Below are 17,113 nucleotides of genomic sequence, written 5' to 3'. Positions count from 1 at the left end.
GCTTTATGGCAGTAACAGCTTCTGCTCCAATTCTTAAGTATATTTAAGGTATAGTAAATGCTAGATATCTGCAGGTTTATTAAGCATAATTGCTTGTAGGTCTGATATTTGTTCAACAAATTAAAACAAACCTTGACACAAATTCAACAAACTGACAATACAAATGAACAGGCCTTCTTCATACAATTATACTTGTATGAAAGATATCCAGGCGATGGAAACATTAGGTTTACATCGCTTCCTGGCTTACCTGGCTGCCCACAACATCAGCACTCTTGCTTCACTATGCCTAGCATGAACTGGTAATGTTTACAACACTGTATACGCCCTCAGCCACCATTTACTAGCAATGGCCAATATCACATGTCTTCTCATTCATTGGCCAAAAGTGCCTACAGTAGAAGTGTATTTTATTGCAGACTTTGTTTCCTTTTTGATGTCACATATTGGGTAAACCTTCCAAACATTGTTCATTTGTTCACCATGTTGTCCTAGCTGAACTGAACGGCCAGAGCGTGTATCCCTTTCAATTTTTTTTTTTTTTTGGCAGGTTTTAATTTGAGCAATTTCCTTGACTGAATGTATCTAAGATGGTCACTTAGTTTGGTTAATAATGGAAATCTTATCTGGAATACAGGTTTCGTAAAAACTATCACAAATTTAAAACCCAAACAAAACTCTGACTTTATTACCTAATCTACAGTAGGTGCATTGACTAAAGGGATTCACATCTTTATTGCTGATTCGAAAATCAAAGCCAAATGGACTGACAAACAAATAGTACGAGTTAATATTAAACCAGATATTATGAATTTCTTTGCATGAAGTATAATTTGATATAAATTTTTTAAAGAATTTCATGTTTAATGAAATGAATGAGAGATCCATACAATCACCTAATCTACTACAATATCTTTAGTGCTGGTAGTATATTCATCATGCAATCTATGCATGGCTTGTACCTTTGACATTTAAATCTAAGATTTGAGCAAACAATCTGGAACGTAGACCACTGAAGGTCTCTGCACAGGATAATATAATGTGTTTGACATGTAAGAATGATATATAGTCCTATCTTAATACTTGAGAGGAATTATAACTTGTGATCATGATATAGATACTGTTATGTTCATGTATCCCCCTTCCCATTCCCCTTCCCATTACCCAGGTGGTCATTAACTGTTATATTACTTGATATGTGACAAAGAAAACCCCATTAATATCACTTTTACTTCAGTTGGTCGTCTCTGGTCAAATGTACCTATTTCCAAAGAATTACGTTCTATTTTGGAGAAAGAGAAGTCTGTTACCTCATATATTTATTTGTTGTATTACAAAATGCCTGTGTAACTAAAGCTATTACAGGTAGTGGTCATGATATGTTTCTACCTTGAGAGAACCCCCTAGAATAGAACCATCAGGTCATCTAGCCATTGTACTTGTGTTGAACGGGCAGAAACGATTGGGCTGATAGAATGTCTGTAATCCTAAGTTCTTCGCCTTCTGATATGAGCTGCCTCGGGAACCTTAGCTATGTAGATTTGTACAGCTGAGTATTGATATTAAATATGAGTCTGAGTAATGCAAAGAATCTGACACATCATACAAAGAATCGGACACATTATTAATGGAACAAATATTCTTTGTAGGTGTAAAACATTAACATTGATTTATACAGTGGTGTTGCCAAAGGGGGAGGGAATTAGGGGGTACATCCCCCCAAATCTTTGGTGTCCCCCGGGTGTCCCGGTAAGAAAAATAAATAAAAAATTAAAATTAAAATTAAAAATAAAGTAAGTCATGCAGGAAGAACTGGAAGATACACAACTCTTTGACTTCTACTAATTTTATTTTATTTATGTTCACCTCCAAAATTCTGCTGATTTGTAGCTGAATTTAGTTCCACAACTCCACCAAGGCCCTACACAACACAACATTACATTGGGTTTGCATTACCCACATCCTGTGCCCCCACAATTGTACCCTCATTTGCTAATTGCTCCATCACTTCAAGATGTCTGGTGACACCCTGGGTTAATAGGGAGTATTTTATAAAGTCATATAGTTATATTAGTTAATCACTTTAATTAAGCTGATCAATGATGTAATTGTCTTTTGGATGACAACTCTTCTCTGAACTTGGGCAGCCATTAATGCAAACAGTAAACATACACAAATTTGTCTTCTCCCCCTCCCTTGCTCCCCCTTCTCCTCCCCCCTTTTTCCTCTCGCTCCCTTTGCCTTCTCTGCTCCATCCTTGATTTTCTTGACTGTCTACCTTAGTACAGATGAATAAACTCCAAGAGATATAAAGCCTGGATTTATTGTTCTTACATCAGTCCGATATTGGCATTGGTGTAGGAGGCGGGGGGGGGGGGGGGCTGCAGCCCCTCAACCAATTTTTTGTGAGAATTTTTTGGGCACCGACTGAAAGAAAAATAATTTGCAATGTGTTTTTCAATGGTTAAACTGATATTATTATGATCATGATTATTGTAACAACTTGCCCAATAATTATAACCCATATGGAAGGGTAATAACATGGCAAATGATTGTATGTTATTGGCATGCGATGTAATAACCGATGCATGCCTATATGATGTGCACATGAATATGTTGAACGCACGCGGAGCGCGCGAAAAACTTTGGTTATATTTTTCGGGCAAGTCGTTACAGCTCCCCCAAATCAAATTAGGCTCCTACGCCTATGGATATTGGCAAGAAGTGGGTGGGCTGAATAATTGATTGGTTCTTGTAATTCATCAATTGTAAATGATTATTTAGTGTCTCCTCTCTCTTTCTCTATCCCCTCCCTTCCCTCATGACACAAGAAAAGGACGAATAAAACTATTTCAAAACAATCGGTTCTCTTATTGTTACATACAAGTTGTCATAGGTAGCTATAAATATCCTTTAGTGTACTAAAATGGGTTTTCCAACTTGTACAGTTGTTAGCACAAAATTCACAACAGATTATATTATGTAGCATTCCATTCAACTTCTTACTTTCTTCAGAGTCAGTGTCCTGCTGCAGTATTGATGTTTGTTCTGATTAAAACCAAAACTTTAATAAACATCGAACTTTGATATTTGCTTCAACATTTTTGACTACCACCCATGGCCTTATATTGATCAACTTCACCACTGTTAGGGATTTCTTTCTCCATTATTGGATGAACTGATACAGTGTCTGTAACCGTGGAGATTCATCATGGTATATTTTTGGCTTTCTTGGGTCTTAGGCTAGAGGGTAAAACTCATCCATTACACTCCTTTGTAAGTTATCTTCAATTTATCGGTTCTCACTTTTGATAGATTAAAGGTTTTGTCTTTTGTATCATGGAAAGCATTAAAAAAAAATACAAGGTTGTGAACAATAATGCAACAAAGGAAAAGAACAGGTAAGCAGTCAACCACTTAGTGAGATAAACTTCTGCAAAATCAAATTGTGGAGAATGTGAAGACTGAACGATAATAAACCTATTGTAAGAAAATTAAGGTGACAAAACAGGCAGAAAGACAGTCCTGTTGAAAAATTAATTGACCAGAAATCTGTGAAGTTTTTGAGTTTAATCCTGTGACTTTCATTGACTCTCCAGTGCAGCTGTGGACATTACACAACACTATGAAAGGTAACTGTACAATTGGTAGTGTTTTGGGTTTCTATGCACAGTATACACATACAAGCTCTCCAGTGGCATCACATTTTAAACTGAAAACAGGTCTATATTATTTTTCCCTCTTGTATTCTCTGCTGTCGAGGTATTGTATGAATGACACCATACAAAGGTGAATCGATACGTACTGCTGTTCGCATACTAACAGTGCACATTTGTAATGAGTTGGACAGTTACGGTTTTCATATGGTTCCATTCATTGCATTTGAACCGTGGTAAAATGCTTCCATTGTTGACCAAAGATCTCAACAATATTATGGATACATAATTTTTTTTAATTCATTATTGGGGGGTTTTCCCATGTAGTAATAGTTGTTGTTATTTGTAAATTATATTGTGTAAATACAAAAAAAAAATTAAATTTGCAATGAGTCCTTAATTCCAACTGCCCCATCAATTAGAATGGGTATGTAATATAATAGGTTAATATTCTCACACTTTTCTCGCTATTCATAATCTATTGTAGAAATAATGCACATTCAGAGGGACAGATGGCTGTCGCAGACAAAAGGAAAGCCACACCTTGTATCGGGTGTAAATTATTTTGACATCAAAGTCGGTTTCATTTCTGTCTGCAAAGAATGCTTTATTGATTACAAATACAGAAATTTTGCAAGCACACGTGTTATTTTTACATTATAAATATATTTATAGCATATCATGTTTCAATTGAATTATATATCACCTCAGCTGAGTTGAAATCTTGCTTGTGAATTCTGATCTACAGACAGTTGTGGGAACATTGACATTTTGTAGTGTCCCAATTCTGCTGGTGATGATTGTTGGCCACTGAGTCTGAATGTTCTAAATGGCATTTCATCTCATAGAAGGTTTTAAGCTGATAACCTATGAACTTTCACAGGATTGAGAACCCTCCTCTCTAATCATCCCTGACCCTATTATTGCACTTCCCCAGCTACCTAGCCTATTGACTGGTAACATTATGAATCCCCCCCTCAGGTCCAACACTCATTTCTGCTTTCTTCTGAATCAACTATTCGCAAAGTAAAGAAGCCTAATTCTGGTGCAGTTTCCTTTGTTAGGAATCACACATTTATTTCGCTCCACGCTTACCTGTCTCCCCACAATCTTAGCACTCTCGTTCTAACGTGCCTAGAACAAACTGGTAACCTTTCAACACTGTCCGCCCTCTATGCCCAGACCTCTCCGGTCAATGCCCTTCCCTCTCATTCTACAGCCCAACTTTCAGCTGTTTTGGGCTTCATTATATGGACGATTTCTTGTTACTCAACACGCTGTTTGAGTGCTGCATAAGTATTCTATGTCTTTCAGGATTTATTTCACTCCTCTCTTAGCTGTCTCAAACAAAATTGTTTGGGCACCTTCCCCATGCATCTACCTATAAACCTATAAAACTTGAGTCCTCCCTGGCCCACTCCCAGGTCACCCCCACTCCCAGCTTACTCGCCCCAACTTACTAATCCTTCCCAATCTGTAAATGATACCAATCTCTTTGTATCTTAGTTGATCACATTTATTCAGATTACAGTAGCAAAAACAAAACAAAATTCCAAATAAGAAAGATATGTACAGCACAATACAGCATTTGACCTGGGGGTTTGGACTGTGATGCTATCCATACTTCAACAAGAACACACCATACTGTACACAGTATACAACTCAGTAAATATACATAAATTGAATATTTATCAATAAAGTAAAAGCATACCACACTGGACTTTTGAAGGTCTAAGTCACCAGTGTGTGCTCTGAGGTTTATATATTGCAAAGAGGCTTGTCACGTCATTCATAGATAATCATATTACTATTGTGTGAGCAGTTACATGGAATTAATGTAAGGTCATTTAGATTTAAAGCCACTATAGAGAAGTGAATCAGAAAATGCTTCCCCGTCATTCGCTGTGAAGTCACTAGAATTTCATGTTTACTTTCAGAAATCTCAGTCTGATTAATGCTGATGTTTAACCTGAAAATGTCCGCTTCAGCAACCTTAACTGACACTTTACAAGGGTAGTGTTCAACTGGATCACAGTATATGCAACATGTATAATACTTAACTCAAACGTATTACCGTTGGTAAAACTGCTGTAGAATCGTGACAAATCATACTCCTTTCGTTGGAGAGGTGACAAAATCATTGACATTTATTAAACAGCTGAGCATTGATCAATACAGCGAGGGGCTATGATGCAGCTGTGTTTGGATAAGGTAAATACCTTAATTATGGATTTGTTTGATGAGTAATATATCTGTGATTGGTTATATCACATATTTATCACATAGGTCTATATATCACAGCAATAGCCTACCCTGGCTAGCAATAAATCAATAGTTATTTGGATTTCATAGAAATGATTCTTCCTTACATTTAAACACCAATGAGGAGAAAGTGAACCTTAAATTGTTTAAATCATCTTGACAAGTCAAGGCAATATCTTTGTTATGAAATATTGTTAATTTTGGCCCAGTGCCATGTTGATGGAGCATTGCAAAGATTAAAATTGATAATGTTATAGTAAAGAGCCGGAGTAAGAGATGATCAATGGCTTTTACAGGATTTCAAAGGTGGCGGAAGGGGATTCTTAATATCATCCGACTGATATAGGTAAGGGGCATGGAAGACTATCATGCAATGGGGGGGGGGTGGGGGATTCCTAATATCATCAGACTGATTTAAGTTAGGGGCATAGAAGACTATCACACAAGGGGGGGGGATTCCTAATATCATCAGACTGTTGTGCTCCCAGGAATGTCACTTTGTTGTTCCCATCTGATGGAAGAGAGTATACCTCAGGATCTGACCAATGATGTTTCAAATACTAAGAAAGGTGAAGGCATCCCATTCATCATCACTTCGCTGCGGCAAACAAGGTTGTTTGGAAACCTGTGAAAGAACAGAACCATTCCCAATTTACAAACCAGATATACCAAATCCAAGAGAGGCTTGTATGATATGGAATAACTAAATGTTATGCGCAAATGTTCGAAGTGGTACACAGATTCAAAGTTGTACAGTACATCAGTTTTGTGAAAAGAAACCATAGAAAGCAAAAAACGGTGCAAAAACTTTGAAAATTAAATTATTCCCTGGGTTGCCTTGTAATCAATTCTTAATAAACTTGAGATTAACCCTAAAGTGGGGGTGGGCCTCATGGTAATAAAGATATCTACCTGTATTACCATGAGGCTCTCCTCCAGTACAAATGGGTAATATGAGCTTTACAGCATATTGGCAAATAATTCTAGATAAATAGAGGCATTATTTTATTGGTTTGTTTCATTATAGAGGCCAGTGATATAAGATACTGATTGATGTAAAGTTTCATACTGTAGTTTGCATTGTGGCAACTAATTACTGTGTTCATATCATATCATTGGTATATATAAGTGGTAAACAATTACATGGAATGCAAAATTGCACTACACTGGACCACTGGTTAAAGCTATTTCAATTTAAAGGTGAAACCAGCCATCATAATCTCTTACAGTAGTTATGTACAGTAATAGAAATATGATCAACATGAATCTCTTCCAAACAGCTAAGTAAAATCTTGTTAGATTAGCCAAGGCATCATATGCACACGCACGCACATACACATGTGGCATGTGCACATGTGGCATGTGCACATGTGGCAAGTGCACATGTGGCATGTGCACATGCACTCACACACGTGTCATGTATGTATTTTATGTTAGATCCTCCTGCAAGCAGGAACTCGCAAAGAAGCCTCATTGGCTTATCAAAGCCGCAAGCTAACCGAAGTCAGTCTCTTTGATTCATATTTAACGTCCATGATTATGAATTGTCAATTGTCAACAACTCTGTAACTGGACGACATACACTAATCTTGCAGTGACTCAAACTCGGAACCTTATGATTGAATTAAAGGTATACCGGCGTTAACCGCTGAGCTAACACTCCTAAATCATCATAAAACATCATTTTCATGGTGTAGATTCCTTTACCTAGAGCCAGAAATCAAACACAAAATATAAATTTTGGAGGTATTTAAGGGAGGGCAGATATGCCAAACAAAGGACATATTTTACTTCGACCTTAACATTTCTGTCAATGTGACAGTGTGTAAACTACATAGTTTACGTCCAGCTTAAAACTTGTTTTGCACAGATAATATGGACATTTATTACATTCTACCGTACAGCACTGCAATTTATAACAGGACTATCACGATGACATGCTCAATATATGCCAGCCGCATCTTAGGATTAACTCATTCCCTTCCAAGGAATATAGCCATGGTAGCTAGTGGTCATCAACATGCTATCAAATTAAATTTGAGTAGAAACCAGAAGGATGTTAGTAAATTCTAACTCTGAAATTAATGTGCAATATATTACTCAAAATTTTTAATTATTTTGAAATTACTTTTTGTCAAGACTGCATCCTTCCTTGTATATGATAAGTTCACAGTGTACACCGAATCATGGTTAGATATCTATATACACAGCACATATTAACATACAATAAATCAATGTTCAATCATATTTAAGGGATGCTTATAAAGGCACTTAATCAAAACTTAGCCGCAGGAAGATGCCAGACAGCCGCAGTAATGAGACAGAGCGATGACATGTATTGATTTGAAATTGGCAAAACATAAAGCTAGGAAGCAAGATAGGCTAGACTACGTCATAGCTGGATGTGACTCCCTGTGGGTGGGTGTTCAGCTCAACAACATGTTGCTGTGCAACTGCTGCCAGGGGTTATATACCAAAACCAAAAGAAAAGACTAAACATGGACTGTAACGTGACAAATGTGCAATCACTGAACTGTCGGATGTACAGTCAAATACAAAAGGCAAAGTACTGTTTTACTAATCAAATATTAAAGTCTTTACAGAACTAGGAACATACAGTACTAGAGCTGTTATAGCTAAAATAGAGGGTCAAGCAATGCACAGCTAATAAACCAAAGCGAAACATGAATGACAATTAATTGTGCAGTCACTGTACAAGCTTGATGTAGACTACGAATACAACAAGGAAAGTAGTATTTCGTTGTTCATATAGTCTTCAAGGATGTTAAAACAGATCTATTGTATTAAAACTACTGTAAACTGTCACAACTTGAAATAACTGAACCCAACATGGTTATAAATTTATTATGAACTAAGTATAGAAAATATTATCTTTCCCTAGCATCTGCCATTAGATCAATCAGGATTTGTTGTGTCATGCTATAAACACAAATAGTTCGCTTGTTTCCAATTTAGCACTTAATGCCTAGCCATGAGTTATTCATATTAAACCAATGAAATGACAGGTTGGGGAAATAACTGGAGTATTGTGGCTGGCTATCTGACATCTGGAGTATCGTGGCGGGATATCTGACATCTTTATGGCCACTGATATCCTTCACTTGTTCCACATAACTTGTTGCCATACATTAAGTAGAGCTAGCTTTGCCATTCTAAACACTTGATTGAAGGGCAAGGTTTCATTGGAAAAAAAAGTTAATATCTGGTCTGTCTTTGTGGGGATCTCACTATTACTGCTAATATATACATACATACACTGAATCCCAACAAACCCAGTAAGGCAAAACAGTAAGCATGGATAGCCAGATCGGCCATACTTAAACAGAATTTAACTTTAATTGAGAGTCCTATCAGAAATCCTAACTTAAGTACTACAGTGGCATTTGCCATATTTTCTTCAAAACAGCTATGATGTAGGCATCCTTTTGAAGCATTTATAACCAAACGCATCAGCAATAATTCTGGGGGCAAAGAGTATGATACTTTAAAGAAGACTAAAATGTTTGACACTGTTATAGTTGGAAACCTTATCTCATTAATGTGTTTGTGTGCTCTATAGACTATCCATAGACTATCTATAGACTATTCATAGACTATCCATAGACTCAACAGACTATCCATAGAATATCCAAAGACTATCTATAGACTATCCATAGACTATCTATAGACTATTCATAGACTATCCATAGACTCAACAGACTATCCATAGAATATCCAAAGACTATCTATAGACTATCCATAGACTATCTAGGATGATTCATATTTGCCAGATGAAGCATTCATTAGTCTATGACATACAGAAGAGTTATTATAGTGGTCTGTCACATCAGGGAAAATGTTCTCCACAGGCTTTTTTTCTTTCTTCACTAAAACTAATCCTTTCAAGATTTATCCTTGAAATATGATACATTGATAAGTTTGCTGTTAATGATAAATAATAAACTGAGTGCAGCTATGTAGCACAGAAGTAAAAACAAAGCAGGAATGACTATGTTTCATAAAATTGGTAAACTTTTGCAGGGAATATGATTGACAAAAGCCAAATTTGTACTCTTTTTCAGACAATATTGATAACTAATTATATATGCAGTAAGATTTTTCATTTCTGAGAAGCAATAGATATTAATGTTTCATTCAACTTGAAACATACAGCAGTCAATACATTATGATGATTAAACCTTCATAATATATACATGTACACTGTAGTTGGAGAATGATTGAGTAGGTTAAACAGAGATAAAAAAATAAATATATATATATATATAACTCAATAGATCCTTCCTTTGATGGATACATAAGGTAAACAGCAAATGATTACACATCCACACTACTGATAGTAAATTCAATATTTGGATGCTTTCATGCTTCTATTTAATATCTTAAATCTAGTAATTAACATACTAATATTATGAAGAGACTGAAAAAAAGACATTAAGAAGGTACAGTAAATGTCTTGATCGTTGCAGCGTTGATGTTTGCCAGTTGCCAGTCTGCATCCAATAATTGTGTCCTTTAGGTGTACTGACTACATGACATGAATTATTGATAGTGTTCTCAGCTTTTCTAATTTCCAACTTTCAACAATAAATATTCCACACATGAAAGAAGTATAGACTACACAATAGTCAATGTTGCTTGACGCTGTGTTTCATCAGCAGAAGAAGAGAGAAAAAAAAACTATAAATAATTCATATCATATGCAGCACATCCACTGCAGTAGAATGCATACACTTAAACCATAGCAAGTAGTCACTGCAGAGGCCCAACAGTACTTATAATGTTGCAAATGTATGAAGCAGCTGCTCTATGCAGTAATTGTAGTACTATGTACATGGGACAATTGCAATGAGTGTATAGGAGGAGGACATAGTTCATAGGGAAATATGTCCTTGTGACTTAATTTCAATTGACAATTTTTTTTCATTCTTATTCTTGCTATGACAGAGAAGATATTACATAACTCGATATTGTTGAATTTGAAAGTGCTTTCTAAGTCAGAATGATAAAGAATATATTGAGGTTCTGAGCTGGTCACCAACTTAGTTCCGACCAGATCATTTCTTCCAAACATTCTTTATCAGACGCGGCATTTGATAGATGATATGCTTCAAAGAATACGTCCTTCACGATTAGCGATTAGCACATACCTTTCAAGCAATGGAAATATGTTAGGAAAGAACACCTGCACTTACCTTGACTTGTGTATATATATATATATATACAGTATATATATATTTATAAATATATGTACATATGTATACATATATTTGTATATTTACGAGTAGGTATTCATCAAGAATACAGGTTTACAGTTACCAACTTTCATTGCGTACATTATTTACATAACTACGGTATGGCTTCTGACTGATACCACTAGCTTTGTGATGTCAGTTTTGGACGTGGAAAGTTACTCTGGCTTTATATGGAAAAATAAATAAAGACTATAGCCCTTCTCAAAGAGTTACATGTAACAATCTTTACACTGTGGATGAACTTCATACTCGATATGTAAATCCTCTTTATTGAATACAATAACTCTATTCTTTTTGTGAAGGTCAAAGGTCATGTTAAGTCAACAGGGGATAGCCTGAAATCTTTGCATCCACAATAACTACAAAGGTCAAGCTTGAATGAACTGAGAATTTTGAAGGAATCAATAAAATTCCTTATTGAGTTCCAAGAAATGTATTCTGTAGAGGTCAAAGGGCATTTACGGTCCAGTTTGAAAAAATGTTGTAAATACAATAATAGTAAGTTAGGAAACTTCACTAAAATTCAAGAGTGAGAAATCACCTTTTTGAGCCCAATAATCTTATGTGTATGTATTATTATAAATGCATCTCATTTTAATATGCCAATGAGCCACCCGTATTTTTTTCTCCTTCAATTTTTATGGCAAGAGCGTAGATATTGTTGTGCATGATAAACTGCAGATTGAGTTGCCATGCTGAGTTTATCATATTCCTACTGGTAAGATACATTCAGCCGTTACCTATGGCGTTGAATAGTGAACGTTTAACCTGTGCACAGCCTTCCTCTTTCAAATGACAAATTGACCACTTACCATTTCCTCCTCTTAGTAAACCGAGGAGAATGATATGAACAGTTTCATCTCTTTAACAGTTAGTTCATTTAAAAGGTTCTTGATCAGCTGTCGATCAGGTTCTTCCTGAGTATTTTTGTACTTGGTGTTAATTACATCAACAGTACCAGACCAATCAGACATGATGGAGTACTGCTCGATTCTCTAGGCCATTTCATTGTACTTAAGTACTGCCCCACACTCTGGATTCTAGAAAGATATGTAATCCGAGACTTTTCATCAAGGATATAGAATCAACTTTCCAGACAGTAGAGTTAGTTTTAAACTTGTACCTTTTAATACAAGGTAATACAAAAACAGGCAGTTATATGACATTTTTCTTTTAACTTTATTTTGACCTATTCCAATGATCATTGTACTTTACATGGAATTTCTCTTTTGCAATTATTGTTTGTAAATGCTGCTGGGTTTGTCAGTCATCATTGTTTTAAAGTAAATAACAAAAAGTTACTTTGCTTCCTTGCTTACCTGTCTCCTCAAAACCTCAGCACTATATCTTCCTCCATCCAGCAACTCATTGACTACCTTCCTTCTCATTCACCTAAAGAGCCTAGGAAAGTGTATTTTCCATTTGGAGTTTCATCTGAATGAAATCTTAGCTAAGTGCTCCAGTTATGAGGAGACAGGTCATGCATCAATATCAAACCCCTTCTCCCTCCCCCTCCCTCTCCCCCTCCCTCTCCCTCACCCTCTCCCCCGGTAAGATTATTTTGTTCCTCGTTTACCTGTCTTGTCACAACCTTAGCACAGAGAGGAAGACTAGAGCCTCCGGTAGAAAACGCGAAAGTTTTGGAATTTGTATTGTACAGTATGCATTAAAAACAGTAAATGTATACAGAACCTGTGAAATTATTAATGCACATTGGACATTGCAACATCCAGCTTCATACTTTCTTTTGTTGTTGAGATATTAATTGTTGTAATGGTTTATTTTGGAAGAGAACAACAAAAATCTGTGATGTTATATATATATATATATGAAAAATAATTCACATGTTTGATGTATGTTGGCATACTATATGGTGCGATTAAATGAAAGACTTCATCAGAGATGATTTCAGTTATATCAGTTTAATCAGTGCAAAACAATGAAATAAAGACAGTTTTAATGTTTTTTTCCATGTGTATATACAGATTATAATACTTATTTGTTTATCCAATTAAAATATGTAAATTCCCAAAAAATCGCATCCCGGCAAAGCAAACATCATTGAGAAGAGGAAGTGAGACCAATGTGTTTATCTTGTTCAATGTGTTTTACCTGTTCTGTGTAACACATTGTTTATCCTTTGATTTGGTTACACCTTGAAGGCCTGCCAGGGAAAAATTTATCTGATATTACAGTAACAGTATATTGCATAATGCACAAGTTACTATACAAATGTAATAATGTATAGCAGTTTTTGTACATAAGAACCATATGGTATCATTATATGAGACAGAATTCAGAGACTTCAAAACTTTAAAATTTGAACATTAAATTATGCCCTTGCCTTGCTAACATGCAGAATTGCTGTAACAAAAGTAGCAGAGAAGTAATATGTTGCATTGATTCATTCAGAGGACATTGAAGTAATGTTGCATTGATTCATTCAGAGGACATTGTCCCCTGCATTCTCTCCTCTCAAGTCTCTCTCATCTTTCTTTGTCGTGGTTTAAGCTTCAAGTGACGATGTCCTGTCTTTTCTTTCCGATTTCTCAGAGAGCTACAAGAGCGTGCTTGTCAATGGTACTACGATGAGATGAAAGCCAAATTCAGACGATTCGGAAGTGCAAAGGTTGTCCGATCACTCTACAAGAGACAAAGTGAATGTAAGCAGTTTAATGAAGTGGAACGTTTGTTCACTTTGGAATACTTAACACAAATATCTTTTATAAATAAAACACATTATGATCATGCATTTAACCTTTTTTTGCTTATAGTGTTTTCAGAATGAAAAATGTTGAAGTTTATTTAGTTGTTCAGATTCTATTGCTGGGTGTGGTGTTTGACTGTTTGTAGATTAATCTACTATCTTTCCTTTGACAATTAAGCAAACATTTTTCCTTTGGTATGTTAATTAATCCTATCCTCCCTGTTATTAGCAATTTCAAATGTATTTACAGCATGCAAGTTTATAATATTTCACACCGTTTTTTGCAAACTACAGTAGCACTATAGATTCTTGATTTTGTTCATAAAAGGTAACCTTCCATAAGGTAGGATAATTAGTATACACCTGGGCTTGGTAACTATGGTAACAGCCTGCAGTGATGTTGGACAATGCTTTGTCAGTGTAATGATACAAAGTACACAAAATAACACAACAGGAATAATTCTCTACAATGATATCAGGGGTCCAAACAAGTATACTTTTGGGTGGGGAGGCCTAATCACCCAGAAAAATATCCAGATGCTCAACCCTCCTTCTCCCCCCCTCTCTCCCCCCTCCCCCTGGCAGGCAGAATATTACATAAATTCCTAGTGTAAATGTACATATGTATAACTTTGTATATGGGTACAACCTGAACAACATGGTTTCAAAAGTTGCAAAATATAACACTATTTTACATCTAAGCTCTTTGCGTTTTACCAGAATTTTGTCACCTGGGAGGGGATGTCCCTCCACGATTACTACTCCCTTGGTGGTTTTAACATCTTAAGCCCCCTCTCCTATCCCCTAGCTTCCAGCATCTAAAAGGTGGATAATTTGACAGACCAATCATTGGTATAGGAATTATTCATGTCCAGTATTGATATGATAAAGCACCTCCCTCTATATTCCAGTACCTGACTTTTAAAGTCTCTTCACATGCTATCATTCAGACTGCTTTTAGAATCCAATCTATACTACAGAAAGAATAGAAATATTAGCCCCAGGTTGGATTTGTTATTGAAAGTACCTCTTGAATTCAAATGTTATGTGCTCATGATCTGCTAGGTGACAAGGTGATCTATGTGTCAAGAATATTAGAGGTGTGAAGGTCAATTCGTGGAATCCACAGAGGCTTGTCTCTATACCTGGATGAGCAAAAAGTTTATTAGTACTGATTACCTGGAATTATTAATAGGTAAATTAAACATTGTTAATACTGCTGCAGGTGTAATAGAGCAAGGCTGGAATGATATGTTGACACCTAATCTACCTGGGTGCTGTATAATACATGCCCTTAAATATTATCCTTTCCTACATGGCAACAACTGCAGTGCCTCATGATCAAGGAAATTACTGTAGGTGCCCAAGCTTATAACTTACGTGAAAAATGTCATAAAACTGATAAGGGCTTAAAAAAATTGTCCACAACCTCATCAATTATATTTGCACTAGGAAACAGTTTTAAAGCATCTGCCGGAAACAGAGATCTACACGTACCATGTTATGAACGCTGATAACACAGTTCCTATTGTCTGTCATATATGTGTGTGTGTTTACTCTCACTTTGGGTAAAACTACTTCGTTTTCCTTTCAAATTTGCTTGGTGCACTTTGTAAAGCTGCAAAGTTACTGTGGTGCACAGCCAGTTGAATGAAAACTCAGTGCAATTTATATCTTGCAACTATGTTAATGCTTATTGCATGCGAAGGCAAAACATATGCTAATCCTTATGATCTTATGATAACATACATTAATACTCATTACCTGGATGGACAAACACTTTATCATTACTCATTACATGGAAGACAAAAGTATGCTACAACCCATCACATACACATACTCACATATCTGGCAGAGCAAACCAATTCATACTCACTACTTAACTGGAATAGTATAACATACATTAATACTCATTACCTGGATGGACAAACACTTTATCATTACTCATTACATGGAAGACAAAAGTATGCTACAACCCATCACATACACATACTCACATATCTGGCAGAGCAAACCAATTCATACTCACTACTTAACTGGAATAGTATAACATACATTAATACTCATTAGCTGGATGGGCACACCCTATATCATTACTCATAACATGGAAGACAATAGTATGCTACTACCCATCACATAAACATACTCACATATCTGGCAAAGCAAACCAATTCATACTCACTATATATATTGCAATAAAGATGATTATTGTAAGAGTCAAACATATTTGCTTATTTACCTGAAAGGGCAAAACATATATTATTTCTCATTTATGATTGACTTAGTGCTTTAATGCCCACTACCTATCTCGTTTACCCCACTAGTGCCCCTCTGTTGACAATTAATGTTATCAAATGTCACTTCACTTATACCTTACAAACGTTTGCCTTTGCTCACATCTTGATTTCCCGAGAGGTTGTGTTTCTGCATCAAGACAAGTTGTTTAACAGACATTTCCACTGGTAAACATATCATGCAAATTTTTAACCCTTGAATAAACTTTGCTTGGCTATATATGCACTTCGAGGACTTTACTATGCGTGATGGTCTCAGCATGTTTGCTGAGCATAAAAACTATAAGAAACAGTTTTTTAACTTCCTGATAAGTGCAAATGTTCAGAGATCCCATCAGCATCCCAGAAGCCATGTAGATTAATTTATTCTAAACTTAAGAGGGGGCAACTGAAGTAAAGAATTTTAAAATCAACAGGAGATTTGAACCACTTTTTTAATGTAATATTGACACATACATTTGTCATGGCACTTCAAACTTCATATTTCAAGGATTTGATTAGAGAATCATAGCCACAATGATTAAATGGAGGATTCCACCGTAAAATATTCCTGCGTAAAGGATCTATTTCAGAGTCTCAGAGTATTTACTTTGCTTCTCACTTACCTGTCTCCCCATAACCTTAGCACTCTTGTTCTATAGAATGAGAAGGAAGGACATTGACCGGAGGGGCCAGTCATAAAGGGCACACAGTGTTTTGAAAGGTTGCCAGTTCATTCAAGGCACGGTAGAACGAGAGTGCTAAGGTTGTGGGGAGACAGGTAAGCGAGGAACAAAGTAAATATCCAAACCAGTAAGTTTTGGAATATACATTAATATGATCCACTTCACACAGTTATTATACTTACAGACTGTTATTGTCAAATGGTTGTTGTTTTGAAACTATATTTTTAAATGAGAAACTATAAAATGTGAGATGAGA

General features: G+C 35.9%; 1 protein-coding gene across 10 annotated transcripts in view; it reads left to right on the top strand.

Annotated features, from left to right (window-relative positions):
- LOC139965076 (uncharacterized) overlaps window positions 1–17,113 on the top strand; it is a 122,803-nt gene that overhangs the window by 35,084 nt on the left and 70,606 nt on the right. For all 10 annotated transcript variants that reach the window (XM_071967267.1, XM_071967270.1, XM_071967271.1 and 7 more), the window contains exon 5: window positions 13,745–13,854. In XM_071967267.1, coding sequence (XP_071823368.1) covers window positions 13,745–13,854 — 110 coding nt within the window. The remainder of the gene's footprint in view (window positions 1–13,744; window positions 13,855–17,113) is intronic.

Source organism: Apostichopus japonicus, chromosome 23, assembly GCF_037975245.1.
Source record: "Apostichopus japonicus isolate 1M-3 chromosome 23, ASM3797524v1, whole genome shotgun sequence".
Taxonomy (NCBI): Eukaryota; Metazoa; Echinodermata; class Holothuroidea; order Aspidochirotida; family Stichopodidae; genus Apostichopus; species Apostichopus japonicus.
Note: the sequence above shows the minus strand (reverse complement) of the source record. Positions and strands in the feature narration are given on the sequence as shown.